The 14,510-nt window shown below is 37.6% G+C and overlaps 1 protein-coding gene and 1 long non-coding RNA gene across 3 annotated transcripts; both read left to right on the top strand.

The window, feature by feature from the left end:
* The first annotated feature begins 208 nt into the window (after window positions 1-208).
* Window positions 209-5,569, top strand: LOC142164085 (uncharacterized). The gene is made up of 4 exons (XM_075221257.1): window positions 209-645; window positions 4,577-4,632; window positions 4,710-4,775; window positions 5,487-5,569. Exons 1-4 carry the CDS (start codon window positions 209-211, stop codon window positions 5,567-5,569), a joined length of 642 nt encoding a protein of 213 aa, XP_075077358.1.
* A 737-nt stretch (window positions 5,570-6,306) lies between these two features.
* Window positions 6,307-14,212, top strand: LOC142164284 (uncharacterized). 2 transcript variants are annotated; one of them, XR_012695018.1, is made up of 3 exons: window positions 6,307-12,348; window positions 12,683-12,801; window positions 14,000-14,212. It is a non-coding gene; the product is annotated as an uncharacterized LOC142164284 (long non-coding RNA). The 2 variants fall into 2 exon arrangements; XR_012695017.1 differs by having other exon boundaries at window positions 6,319-7,023.
* Window positions 14,213-14,510: the final 298 nt, after the last annotated feature.

Raw genomic sequence — 14,510 nt, 5'->3', positions numbered from 1 at the left:
TAAGTATACTCTTCTTGAAAGGACATGTTGTGCCCTGACTTGGGTGGCACAAAAGTTGAAGCATTATCTTTCGTCCTACACTACTTACTTCATTTTTTGCATGGATCCTCTAAAGTATATCTTTCAGAAGCCTATGCCCACAAGCAGACTCGCAAAGTGGAAAATTTTACTCACAGAGTTTGACATTATCTATGTGACTCGGACTGCGATGAAAGCCCAAGACTTAACCGACCACTTGGCCGAGAATCCGGTGGATGAAGACTATGGGCCATTGAAGACTTATTTTCCTGATGAAGAAATGTTACATGTTGATGAGGTTGATCTTAATGAAAAGCTAGGTTGGAAAATCATTTTCGATAGAGCCGCTAACATGAAAGGTGTTGGGATAGGGATTGTACTTATTTCTGAAATAGGGCAACACTACCTTGTAACAGCCCAGCTTCGATTTTATTACACCAATAACATGGACGAGTATGAAGCATGCATTCTGGGCTTGAGGTTAGCTATAGACATGGGAGTCCAGGAAATACTGGTTTTGGGAGATTTAGATTTGTTGGTTCACCGGATTCAGGGAGAATGGGAAACTCGGGACCTGAAACTCATATTGTATCGACAGTGTTTGCATGATCTTTGCCAATGGTTCAGGTCAGTGGAATTCAGACATATTCCCAGGATTCATAATGAGATTGTCGATGCCTTGGCTACTCTGGCTTCAATGCTACATCATCTAGATAAGGCTTATGTCGACCCCATGCATATCCAAGTTCATGATCAGCATGCCTATTATAATGTGGTTAAAGAGTAACTTGATGGTGAACCTTGGTTCCATGATATCAAGGAATACATCAAGTCCAGGGTATATCTGGTACATGCCACAAGTGATCAAAAAAGAACCATTCGGCATCTGGCTAGTGGATTTTTCTTAAGTGGGGGAATCTTGTACAAGAGGACTCCAGACCTAGGACTACTGAGGTGCGTAGATGCTAAAGAAGCTTCAACTGTCATGATAGAAGTACATTCTAGAGTTTGCGAGCAACATATGAACGGGTATGTCTTGGCAAATAAGATACTTCGAGCAGGCTATTATTGGCTCACCATGGAATGAGATTGCATCAACTTTATTTGCAAGTGTCATCAATGCCAGGTGCACGGCGATTTAATTCACTCTCCGCCATCCGAGTTGCACACAATGTCTGCACCCTGGCCCTTTGTTACCTGGGGGATGGATGTTATCGGATCAATTGAACCGGCAACATCAAATGAACATAGGTTTATTCTGGTAGAATTGATTACTTCACCAACTGGGTATAAGCTATGACTTTTAAGCCCGTGACGAAGAAGGCGGTGGTAGATTTTGTTCATTCAAATATCATTTGCCGATTCGGAATTCCCAAGGTAATCATCACAGACAATGCTGCTAATATTAATAGTCATTTGATGAAAGAGGTATGCAAACAGTTCAAGATTATGCATTGAAATTCCACTCCGTATTATCCCAAGGAAAATAGAGTTGTTGAAGCTGCTAACAAGAACATAAAGAAGATACTTCGCAAGTTGGTGCAAGGTTCTAGACAGTGGCATGAAAAACTGCCTTTTGATTTGCTTGGCTATTGCACTACTGTTTGCACTTCGGTAGGTGCAACTCCTTATTTGTTGGTACATGGAACTAAGGCAGTTATACATGTGAAAGATGAGATCCCATCCCTTCGGATCATCGCAGAAGCTGAAATCGATGATGATGAGTGGGTCAAAACTCGACTGGAGCAGTTAAGTTTGATTGATGAGAAAATATTGGCAGCAGTGTGTCATGGTCAATTGTATGAGAAAAGAATGGAAAGAGCATACAACAAGAAGGTGTGTCCTTGAAAATTTTAAGTGGGCCAGCTAGTATTGAAACGCATCCTTCCATATCAGGTTGAAGCTAAAGGCAAGTTTGTCCCAAACTGGCAGGGGCCATTTATTGTGACAATAGTGTTGCCCAATGGTACTTTGTATTTAACAGACATAGAAGACAAAGTTGTGAAAATGGTTATCAATTCTGATGCAGTCAAGAGATATTATGTATAATTTCTTTTCTTATCTTTAATTGTATATTTTGTACTTGGCATGTTCAAAGTTGAAATGACGAAGGCATATTATTTTGTTACCCAAATATTTTTATCATTTGTTACCCCTTTTGAGCCTTAATTTATTTTCTTTCACATCCCTCTTTTGGAATCAGAAAGAGGTCAGAAAATAGAAAAAGAGTAAATAAAGGGGAAAAGGGGAAAAAAGAAAGGAAAAAAAGAGAATAAAAAGAAGAAAAGAAGAAGAAGAAAAGGAAAGAAAAGAGAGAAAAAAAGAAAGAAAAAAAACAAAGCAAAACAACCTCGTGTTTGAACTACATTCGACCTGATTCCTTTTAAGGATACGTAGGCAACCTTACTCTGAGGTTCAGTCCTACCAAAATAAAAATCTAAAATTTTCCAGACTCAAAGAAACTAGGGCAGATGTTTTAGTTTTGCAAAAGACTTGATTCCAAAAATTGTAATTTTAAAACCCTTTCATCTGAAGTTGTTTTGAACCTTCATGCCATCCTTCTTTCTTACCTTGTCTAAAAGCCTACATTACGGTCCAAAGAAAGACCTTCTGATAAATCTTTGAGGATGCCAAGTGACATGTGGGGTAAAGGTATGATCTTCTTGCATCATGGGCAATACCTTTTTCTCAGCACAAGGAAAAAGAAATAAAAATGAGAGAGTCTTATTGGTAAAAATCCTCACGGGCACCGTAAGGCGACGGTGAGTTGAGAAATGAACAAATGAGAGAGGATTGATGGTGAAAACCCTTCGGGGCATAATAAGTCGAATGAGGATTGTGGACTTTACATAGAAGTTGGATCATTGAAAGCCCGATTTTGAAGTATGCAGACATGACACGAACTAAAAGTGTGATTGGTTGGACGGATTAGGCTGATCAATTCGAAATGCATGTCATGATCATTGGAGTCAGTTGCTTCACTCAGATAAGTTTCCTTTCCTCTCTTCTCCAAATAGACATCTTTGTTCAGACCATTCCTTTTTATTCCTTTGCCAAATATCACTTTACTTTGTTCTTTTGAGTCTCTTTCAAGTTAGTTTTTGTTAAACAAGCAAAAAAGACTTCAAAGTCTACTACCGGCTTTCTGATTGCACAAGGCGAAGTTTGGCCTAGCACATCACAAGTGACAAGATTCAGAAGGAGCAATGTAGTGATAACTTGAGTTCAGATGGTCAAGTGACTCTTGAATTTTGTGAAATATTGAGGTTCAACAATTTCCATAGTGAAAACACAATGCAACAAATGAGTAGTAATTGATTCGAGTCACTCAAAGGTTTTTGTGGTTGAGGTTCGGTCAGATTGTCAAACAATTCCTTGTTAGCCCGAAGCAGCTGACCAGAATGAAGCATGGCAGTGGTAGAAGCGGACACTTTCAGCAACGATGCCACAAACTAACCACTATGTTTTCAAACTAACAAGATTTTCTTTGTTTGAAACATGGGCAAGAAATGTTGTTCGTTTTGCAGGGATCCTCCATGAGGAAAGCAAGGTCTAAGGTAAGTTCATTTTCGACTCTTCAGAACCCTCATGGATAATGAGATTTAATTTTCAAGTTTTAGGACTCTCCTAGATAATGAGATTTAATTTTCAAAATTTTAGGACCCTCCTGGATAATAGGATGTAGTCTTAAGTTTTTCCTATAGAAAACAGATTCTAACTTTCAAGTTCCCAGGACCCTCTTGGATAATAGGATTTAGTCTTAAGTTTTTACTTATAGAAAATAAGTTTTAACTTTTAAGTTTTGAGGACCCTCCTATATAATGAGATATAATTTATGATGTTTTCACTCTTAAAATAATGATTTTTAATTTTTAAACGCGCAGGACCCTCCTGGATAATGAGATTTAGTCTTAAGTTCCTAATCTTAGAAAATTGATTTAATCTTAGGATTGGCAGGACCCTCCTGGATAGTGGGATTTAGTTTTAAAGTTCTCACGACCCTCCTGGATAGTGGGATTTAGTTTTAAGTTCTTAATGAGATTTAATTTTTCAAGTTTTCAGGACCCTCCTTAATAATGAGATCTAGTTTTAAGTTTTTAGAAAAATAAGATTTAATTTCTTAAGTCAGGACCCTCCTGGATAATGGAATTTAATTTTGATATTTTCACTTTTTAAAATAATATTTTTAATTTTAAAAAATGCTAAGGACCCTCCTGGATAATGAGATTTAATTTTGAGGTTTTACTGTTAAAAATAAAATTTTTAATTTTTAAAGTTCTTAGGACCCTCCTGAATAATAAGTTTTTTTTTTTTTAAAGTTCTAAGACCCTCCTAGATAATGGGATTTAATATATATTTTTTTTTAAAGTTCTTAGGACTCTCCTGTATAATGGAATTTTGACTTTCAAGTTTTCAAGACCCTCATGAATAATGGGATTTAATTTTTAAGTTTGCAGGCCCTCATGTATAATGGGATTCAACTGACAATCACAAATGTTCCTGGTACAAACTGGGGCAGAAAATTTTCTTTGTTTTATCTGTTTCGTTGTGATTGTAGGCACCCACATGGAGAACGAAGCTTAACACTTCAAAATTTAACGGAGGTGTTCGAAGGTAGGCTCAAGCTAAGATTCTGCTCGTGAGCGCAATGGAATAAGCCTGCCTGACTGTGAGACTGACTGGTCGAACAGAGACGAGAGTCGGCCATAGTGATCTGGGAATCCCGCGTGGAAGGGCTCTCGCTCAACGGATCAAAGGTACGTCGGGGATAACAGGTTGATGACTTCCAAGAGCTCTTATTTCAAGTCAAGATGTCGGGAACCCACCTGGAGAATGAGGGAATTTATTTCAAAATGATATCAAGTTTCAGTTTTAGTAGCAGGCACCCACCTGGAGAACAAGGAAATTCATTTTAGAGTTTCTTTCAAGTTTCAGCATTAGCAGCAGGCACCTACCTGGAGAACGAGGATATTCATTTCAGAGTTTGTTTTAAGTTTCAAGTCAGTAGCAGACGCCCATCTGGAGAACGAGGGTAGTCATTTCAAAGTTAATTTCAAGTTTAGTAGCAGGTGCCCACCTGGAGAACGGGGATATTCATTTCAGAGCTAATTTTAAGTTCAAGTCATTAGCAGGCACCCACATAGAGAACGAGGGTATTTACATCAAAATGAATTCAATTTCGGATCAGAACGTCAGGCAACCGCCTGGAGAATGAGGGTATTTACTTCAAAATTAGTTTCAAGCTCAAGTCGACTTCAAAGTTCAAGTTTATTTCAAGTCCAAGTACCAGAAGCCCGCCTGAAGAAATACGGTCAATTTTCAATTCAAGTTGGAAGTAGAAGAATCTCGCCTTAAAATTGCGAGTCAGCAATTCGAGATGCACAACAAGACCGAGAGGAGACTCAAGACAAAAGAATATATAGGATTTTGTAGTTTAATTGTAATTTTCATTTTTGATGTACTGACAGGAATCATGGACCGAAACCTCGACGACACTGTGCTTCACTTGACTCTCCATCTCGGTATCCTTCTATATTCTTCCTACTTCTAAACTACATGTCACATGATTCCTTTATAACCAAGGATATGTAGGCAGCTCAAATACCAGGGCTCAGTCATATTCTTTTTATCCATCTTTGTTCTCTTTTGGATAAGTGTCGGGTCAGAAGTCAACTACGTTGCTTACTCAATTCTTTGCTCAAAACCTCTTTGAGTTTTCAAGCAAAGAGGGGCAGTTGTAAGCATGTAATTTTTGACCCGCACAGTTTTTAAAGTTATTTTTAGTATTTTAATATTTTAAAATACTTATTTGAGTTATTATAGAATTTTAATTTATTTTATTTTTAATTTCAAAACATAATTTAAAAGCACAAAAGAAAAATATATATATATAATAGTTACATTAATGTTATTGTAGTCATACTATTTTATTTTATTAGGATTTTTATTTATTTTCCTCTACCTTTATTTTAATATAATCTTGAAAAATACCAAAAATAGTTTCACTTTAACTTTTAGTCTTATTTTAATAGTTTATTCTAATCAATTAGGAGTGACTTTATATTTTCTATAAGTATTTTATACTACTTTAGAAGAAAATTGGGTTTATCGAATTTTCAGCTTTTCTTTGTCCAATTCTAAGCCCAACAGCTCCTTAACATCAACCCAATGTTATTTAATCCATCAGCTGACCCCCTACCCAATCCTTTAAACCAGTCGACCCACCCCTAACCCGCGACCTAACCCATTTAACCCATTTTCTTTAAAAGATTTAATCTTGACCTTCCATTCCACTCATATCCAACAACCCATATCCCCTTAAACCATCACATAAAACATACATTATAACCTAACCCTAATCGAGCGAGTTCACCCACTCGAATCGGGCGAGTAATGATAAATCCCAAGACTCGCCGAAATCGGACGAGTTCACCCACTTAAATTCACTCACCCACATGGTCCTCTCCTCTCTCCCCTTCTACGTTACCAAGCCCTAACGAACTACTGACAAAAAGAATATTCTCAATCATCACTTACCTTCCTCACTCGCCCGTTTGTAAATAAAATGTCGCGATTGAAATCTCTAGAAGGCGTGTGCTGGATAAATGAAGGGCGTCAGATCGATTCCGTTTAATCCGAGCCTTACATTTATCATGTGCTTGTCTCCAAAGAGATTTTAATCCGCTTTCTTGAAGAGGAGAATAGAAGGTTCGAGAGGCCGGATATATACGGGATATTTCAGATTCTTAGAGGGATTTTTTTTGGAGAGAAAGTTTGAAGGACAAAAACTAGGTTTTGGGCTTTCATCTTTCTTCTTTTGGACTTTTGATTTTAGTTCATTGAGATACAAAAAAACAATTAGTTCTTCCTAGTTTAATTTTTGCGTCAGATTCGGAAAATACCAAAAAAAAAATTAGTTTTCTATTTTGATCTTCACCCATGGACTGATGCGCTATTGTTCTGGAAGTTCCAGTTGTCGTTCGAGGTCGAGTTCATCGTTTTGAGGTGAGGCACGCGATTCCGATTGAAAGTTCGTTGTTCCTGCTCGCTTGTACTGTTGCTTCTTAGATGAATTTTTGGAGCCAAATTTTGGAATTGCTGATCTCTTCTGTTGTTATTAAAGAAATTTTGCTTTAACAAGTTCATTTCTTTCCCTTTAACTTAATATGGATTATTGTGAATCAAATATTAGGAGAGCCATTAAAAGACAAGTTAAACTCAGTAGTGATTTCTAGGATTTCGTTTAATTTTTTGAGCCACGTTTATGTTGTGTTGATTGTGTTTCCTTTAAAGTTTTATTCCATAGTGAAATTTCAACATTTAACACGTATTCAAATCTTTAGTTTCGTACCACTTTCACATTGAATCTACAGTTGGTTGCTTGAGGTGTTATGTTAAAATAAAGTAAAGTGTTATGTGCTCTTCTTTTTCTTTCCGTGCGTAATGGCATGAATATTTAACGGTCTTCATAATTCTCTTAAAAGGGTATTCAATAAATAATCATATGTTTTAGTGAGTTGGTGTACTTAAGAATCTATGATTTAAATTGAAAGTATTTGAAGTATGTGCTAGTTCTTTATTTTGAGTTGAATATAATTATACTTAATTCATCTTATAGCTAAAATAATGTTCCAATTAAGTGGGTAAAATGCCTTGAATGTGGGATTTACTATACAACTTTTAGATTTTTGCCTTTTGATGGTTGTTGAGAGTTGTTGATATTGTGTTTAAGTGCTTGGGATACTTCTTTGGCATAAGTCATGGTTAAAAGCTTCTTTTGTAAGTAAATACTTTGTGAAATTAAAATGAGGTGAGAGGGTCTTGTTAATTACAATTAATTTTCCATGCCATAGTCACGTTACTTCAGTTGGATGAAAACATTTTCAGTTATATAGGATTAACAAGTTTACTAGTTATGCTAGTTGGTTTATGATTTAAACATCATTATTCTTACTAGAACTCTCTGTTCAATCCCATTGGAGTCTCCGATGATATCATTTTGGCTATGTGAAGTTCGAATCTACTTGTTAGGCATGTTTTGTGTTCCTTGCTCATTCCTTCAATGTGAGTTTACTGTTCGAGGTATGAATCACTCTAGTCTATTGTTGGGACAATTTGGTAAACATTTAAATAAAAGAGGAGTTTATTGGATTAAAATTTAGGAATTGACATGACGAGGATTTGATAAGGAATTGAGGTGATACGAAATCTTTTAATGGTTCTCCCAATAGTTTTGATTCATTTAGTTTACTATTCTGCTATTTTATTTGGATGTCTATTTATTTAGTTTCATTGAATGGCCTGAATGTTTATTTAATGGGTTATTTAGTTCTATGTTTTTTTGTTCGTCGTTTGTATTCATCACTGTGATATGTCTCTTTGTGGGCTGAGGGGTTTTGGGAATTAATCGTTGAAAAGAAATGGAGCATGAAATGAGTTTTTATTTATTTATTTTAGTTTCGTTTTACTTTTCTTACTTACTCGCTAGGAGTATGCCTAGGCCGACCACACTTGGGAGGCAATATTAGGACGTTGTTTTTAATATAACTGAGTATTGGGGATCTGGAGGGGGAAAATAATGCTGGGGTGGATTATATAGAGCTTGGGTATAGGCTTTAGGGTTGGGGTCGAGGCTGAGTGTACTGGTGAGGGGACCCCTTGGACCACTCCATGGTCAAGAGACAACCACAAAAACATCATCATTTTTCTTCTTGGCTAACAAACTTCCTGTGCCATTCTGGATTGCATGTGTGGTTGCTTTTATAGCGGAGTAGCTCATGATCTTGCTTGACTTGAGTCCCTCTTACACCATTTCTCCCATCTTCATCACATCATTAAAAGGCTTACCCGTCGCTGAGATCAAGTGGCCAAAGTAAGTTGGCTCTTGGGCTTGAACAAAGTACTTCACCATACCGTCTTCTTCCTTCGGAGGAATGACTCGGGCAACTTGTTCTCTCCATATGAGCCTGTATTCCCTAAATCTTTCATTAGGCTTCTTTTCTATCTTGGTCAGGGACAAATGATCAGGAACAATTTCTGTATTGTACTGAAAGTGCCGGAAAAAGGCCTTGGCCATGTCGTCCCTTGTATACCACCTGATCAGATCTTGTCGGGTGTACCATTCTAGGACTGCTCCACTCAAACTGAAATAGGCCATCAATAGCTCATCCTTCCCTCTAGCACCTCTCATCTTATTGCAATAACCTCTCAAATAGGACAAATGATCTCCATCTCCATCATACAGATCAAACTTTGGCATCTTAAACCCAACAGGCAGCTGGACATCAGGGAATAAGCATAAGTCCTTGTAAGACACACTTACTTGGCTCCCTATTCCTTGCATGTTCCTTAGAGACTGCTATAGTCTCTTCACCTTCTTGGATATCTCGTCATGCTCCACATTCTAAGCGGGCTTTTCGGTTTCAACGGGAGGCTCAAAGTGGAGAGTTATAGCAATAGAGATCCGGGACCTTGAAAGTTGGGCATTAGGAACTTTGAACGCAGGTTCACTAGAAGATTGATGGATGGTAGCTTGTGGAGGAGCTACAAAAACAAGAATGATTAATGGAGCGGGATATGAGGTTGTTTTGGCTAGTGGGGCATGAAGAGGTTGGGACGAGGTGTCAGGGTAGTTGTTGTAAGGGGTAAACCCTGGTACATGTTGTGGGGAAAGATGGACAGTAGTAGGAATCTGGGCTTACGATAGTGGTGGGATGGAGGCAGGGCTTTCTCTGTACTTAGTGGGGAATGAGGGTGGATGATGCCCTCTGATCCAAGCCTGATACATCTCTGCCATATGTTGTTTTAACCTTTGGACCTTTTATTTCAACTCACATTCCGATTCCACAATCTCCCTCGATGGGTCAACAACACATGTGTCCAATTCTTTACTAGCCATGACTGCTTTCCGCTTTGACCTAGTTTTGTATGGATGACTCGCCAGAATGCCACAAACTAACCACCTTCCTGAATAATAACAATGACAATAATAGAGAGGAGCAAAGCAAAGCCAACATTAGCGGTAGGGCATTTATCAGATAAAAATATCACATTACGTGGAATGCACCTATCAACAATTAACGGTTCTAGAATGAACTTGAGGGTCACAAGGTCATATGGCATCATCCCAATTTGCTAGTTCCAACCTTCCTCTTTTATTTTCTCTTTAACGCTTCTTGATTTAATCATTTCCTTCCCACTCTTTTTCTTTTTGCTTATCATTCTTTCCTTTCCTTTCATTTCTCACATCCCCCAACTTTATTTTTTTTAATTTAAAAATGGATTTGATCGAATCCGATATAGGTTACCTACGTATCATGTTCCACATGAATCAGACCAAGCGTAGTTTTGAAAAAGTGATGAGCAAAATAAACTAAAAACAAAAATCTTTTTGGATTTTTTATTTATATATTTTTTGGTTTTCAAATAAGAAATAGGAAGCACGATAACAAATGACTCAAAAAACTCAGCTAGACTACGATAGTCTCTGACACCACCTAAAAGACTCATTACTACTGGGCAAGACTAGAAGTAAAGGACAACAAAAAATGGACTCAAAAGATAAAAAGTCTCCTCAATCAGCTCCTGAATGTAACGGTCCTAGCTGAGATGGGCCTGGGACGTCTGTCATGCTCAAGCTCCGGTAAATAAATCTATACCTGAATGAGAAGAATAAGACCAAATAGAGTTAGTGACTCAGGACACTATGTGAAATAATAACACTTCCAATTGGATACATATAAGACATGATTGAGGCTATTTTTGCGAAATGGCATGATCGCGTCCAAATGCACACCTCTAAAAAGCTATGAAAGGATCATTTGCAATTATATTAACCCAACTAAGAGTCGGGGTCGAATCCATAGAGAGCTAAGATGGGAGTTCGGAGTGTATATTTTAATGCGCGTGATTGAATTATCTTGATTTGCACTTCCACAAAAAGGTTTGTATGCTATTTCTAATTTAACACTAAAGATTGCAGAATAAAGAAATAAATCTAGGATAATTATTTTGAGGTTTTTCAATTTGATAAAAAACCTAGGTATGTGACCATTACTTAGGTGTTTACCTAATGGGATAAAAACCTTAATGCTTGTTTTGTTGATCGGGGTGTATTATAGCTATCAACTCTCAATTACCCACTCAATACCTCTCGGTTAGAGAGTGGTTTTGACAAATTTGGCTTTCTCAAGACCAAATGGGTATCACACAAAACAATTGATAAAAGCTCAAGTCGGGTTATTACTATCTCTAGGTTGAACCCTTTAATTGGGTTAATCAATCTCTCGATTTACCCAATTCCTTGTTAGCCAAGTTTTCCTAGGCTAAGTGTAACGACCCGGCCGAATGTTTTGAGTATTACAGCCTCGTTCCCCCATTTACTGCTTATCCTGTGTTCAATTATAATTATGTGACTCGTCGGAGAGGGTTCAGAATGAATTGGAACACTTAGTTCCAAGATTTAAAGATTAAGTTGAAATAGTTGACCGAATGTTGACTATGCGTAAATGACCACAGAATAGAGTTTTGATGATTCCAATAACTCCGTATGATGATTTTAGACTTAGGAGCGCGTCCGAAAAATTATTTGGAAGTCCGTAGTTAAATTAGGCTTGATTTGGCTAAAATAGAAATTTAAGTTTGGAAGTTTGACCGGGAGTTGACTTTTTAATATCGGGGTCGGCATCTTATTCTGAAATTTTTTATAGGTCTGTAATGTCATTTATGACTTGCGTGCAAAATTTGAGGTCAATCGGACTTGATTTGGTAGGTTTCGGCATCGAATGTAGAAGTTGAAATTTCTTAGTTTCATTAAGCTTGGATTGGGGTATTATTCATGGTTTTAGCATTGTTTGATGTGATTTAAGGTCTCGACTAAGTTCGTATAATATTTTAGGACTTGTTGGTATATTTGGTTGAGGTCCCCGGGGCCTCAGGTGAGTTTCAGATGATTAACGGATCAAATTCGGACTTAAGGAAATACTAGAATTTTTTTGTTGCTGGTGTCTTCGCACCTGCGCATGAGGGACCGCAGGTGCGCCTTGCAGAAGCGTAAAAACAGGTCGCAGAAGCGACCTGGGGAAGGCTGGCTGGGAGGCATCGCAGAAGTGGCCACACTCGCGCAGAAATGCGACCGCAGATGCGGTTTGAAAGTCATAGAAGCGACCACTGCTAGCCAAAGCTGACTTGCAGATGCGACTATGCGACCGCAAATGCGGAAGACGCTGGGCAGAAGCTTTAAGTTTGGGGCTTCGCTATTTTTAGCCATTTTTCTGATTTTGGAGCTCAGTTTGTGTGACTTTGGAGAGGAAATTTTCCACTCAACTTGGGGTAAGCATTCTTGACTCCCTTGTGATTATATTTCATGAATTAATCTTCATTTTGGGTGTATGATTATCGAATCTTCAAGAGAAATCGAAGAAAATTTCTATAATTTCATAAAATGAATTTTTGAGTTTTGAATACTGATTCGGAGTCGGATTTGAGTGAAATTAGTATGGTTGAACTCGTAATTGAATAGGTTGTCGAATTTTGTGAGTTTCTACGGATTCCGAGACGTGGGCCCCATTGTCAATTTTTCGAGCAGAGTTAGGAATTTTTATAAATTGTTAAATTACAAGTATTGGAGTATATTTTGATTAATTTGCACATTTGTTTTGACTAGTTTTGAATCATTTGGCGTGGAATTGAGGAGATATGAAGATGTTCGGAGGTTGATACGTGCGGAATGAAATTTTCGGAGCATTGTTTAGCTTGCTCGACATTGGATTCATCTTGTTCGAGGTAAGTAACTCTTCTAAACTTGGAGCTGAGGGTATGGTGTTGAGGTGACGCACATGCTAGGTGACGGGCTTATGGGCATGCACCGTATGAACTGTGACTCCGTTATTTCTATGGTACTGTGTAGTTACCTGAACTTATCTATAATCATGAAATCTCTACGTACTAAAGTTATCGAGTTGTGATTCATGTTAGAATCCATGTCTAGACTATATGCTTATCCTGTTGGGATCCACTGAGGTCATTATTGTTGTTGAGTTATTTTCTTACATTGCAATTTCATACTCAGTCATGTTCATTCATTGCATATCATATCTCAGTCTCTGTTGTTATTTATTGATACATCATATCATCATTTTGGGCTAGTTTCATGACATTGTGAGCCCGAGAGAATAGAAAGATTGATAACTAAGTGAGGTTGATGGCCTGATTTTAAGATATTGATACTATAGCACATGAGTTGTCTGTGCAGATCCAGATATTGATACTATAGCACGTGAGTTATCCGTGCAACACGTGAGTTGTCCGTGTGCATTATAGCGCTTGGGCTGAAGGAGCCCCTCCGGAGTCTGTACATACCCCCAGTGAGCGCAGGTACCTACTGAGTGCGAGTGTTGAGTGCTGAGTGCGAGTGCCGAGCGATTGGGAGGATTGAGTGACTGTGAGGACTGAGTGACTGGGAGGACTGAGTGAAATGATACTTTGAGAGTATGCATATGGTTTTATTACTAAGTTGTATCGCATTGACATGCACACTTGACATACATGCATACAAATGCATTTTCTTTTCTTGCTATATAGTATCACATTCATGACTTCTCCTACATATTGATATGTAGTTATAGAGATGTACTTTCCTCGTGTTATTTAAAAATAAAACAATTACCTGTTGAAAGTTTTGGGAGAAATTACAGTTTTCAAACTTACTCATAAATTGGTGATTTCGGTAAAGGATTTGAGTTTTCACTGATATATTTGAAAAGCGGGACATTTTTCTAGAATTGTGAATGAGCTGAGCATTTTATCTCTGAGCTACTTCTTTTATTACTTCTATTATGTTATGAACTATTGTTGGCTATTAGTGTTGGACCCTGACCTTTGTTCCAGTTCGTCACTACTTTCAACCTAAGGTTAGGTTTGTTACTTATTGAGTACATGTGGTCGGTTGTACTCATACTACACTTCTGCACCTTGTGTGTAGATATTGGATGTTGATGCGGCTGTGATCGACGTGAGCTGGATTTGAAGATGTACCTGCGTTCCATCCATTGCTGCCTCTTGTTCATGGTAGCTTTAGAATTTTTAATCTGTTCATGTATATTTCAGACAAATGACGTATTTTATTTTTATTTCATATTAGTTTTGTAAATTCTAATCTTAGAAGCTCATGATTTATACTACCAGTCCTTGGGGAGTGTATTAGAGTCAGTTAAACATTAATTAAATTGGATAGTTGTTAATTGACTTACCTGACGGGTTGGGTTAGGTGCCATCACGACTAGGTGGATTTTGGGTCATGACACTAAGTCTCTCTTTCTCAAGTAGAGACTAAGTCAAAAAGACATGAACTAATGTTTGCAACCATTAATTCCAAAAATTAAAACATGAACTAGACTAAATAATAAACACTCAATCATAAACAAGCACTAAATTAGATACCCATAAGGTTCACACACTTTGGTTGGGTCACAACCCTAGTAAAAATCTAGTTA

The sequence above is a fragment of the Nicotiana tabacum genome, chromosome 9 (genome assembly GCF_000715075.1).
Source record: "Nicotiana tabacum cultivar K326 chromosome 9, ASM71507v2, whole genome shotgun sequence".
Taxonomy (NCBI): domain Eukaryota; kingdom Viridiplantae; phylum Streptophyta; class Magnoliopsida; order Solanales; family Solanaceae; genus Nicotiana; species Nicotiana tabacum.
Note: the sequence above shows the minus strand (reverse complement) of the source record. Positions and strands in the feature narration are given on the sequence as shown.

What these genes read in the sequence shown, in the direction of transcription:
- LOC142164085 (XM_075221257.1), top strand. Translation starts at nt 209, where the DNA reads ATGAAAGCCCAAGACTTAACCGACCACTTGGCCGAGAATCCGGTGGAT. An exon ending in TTTAACGGAGGTGTTCGAAG is followed by an intron (nt 4,633 to 4,709) that starts GTAGGCTCAAGC and finishes CTGGTCGAACAG; the next exon opens with AGACGAGAGTCGGCCATAGT. An exon ending in TCTCGCTCAACGGATCAAAG is followed by an intron (nt 4,776 to 5,486) that starts GTACGTCGGGGA and finishes ATGTACTGACAG; the next exon opens with GAATCATGGACCGAAACCTC.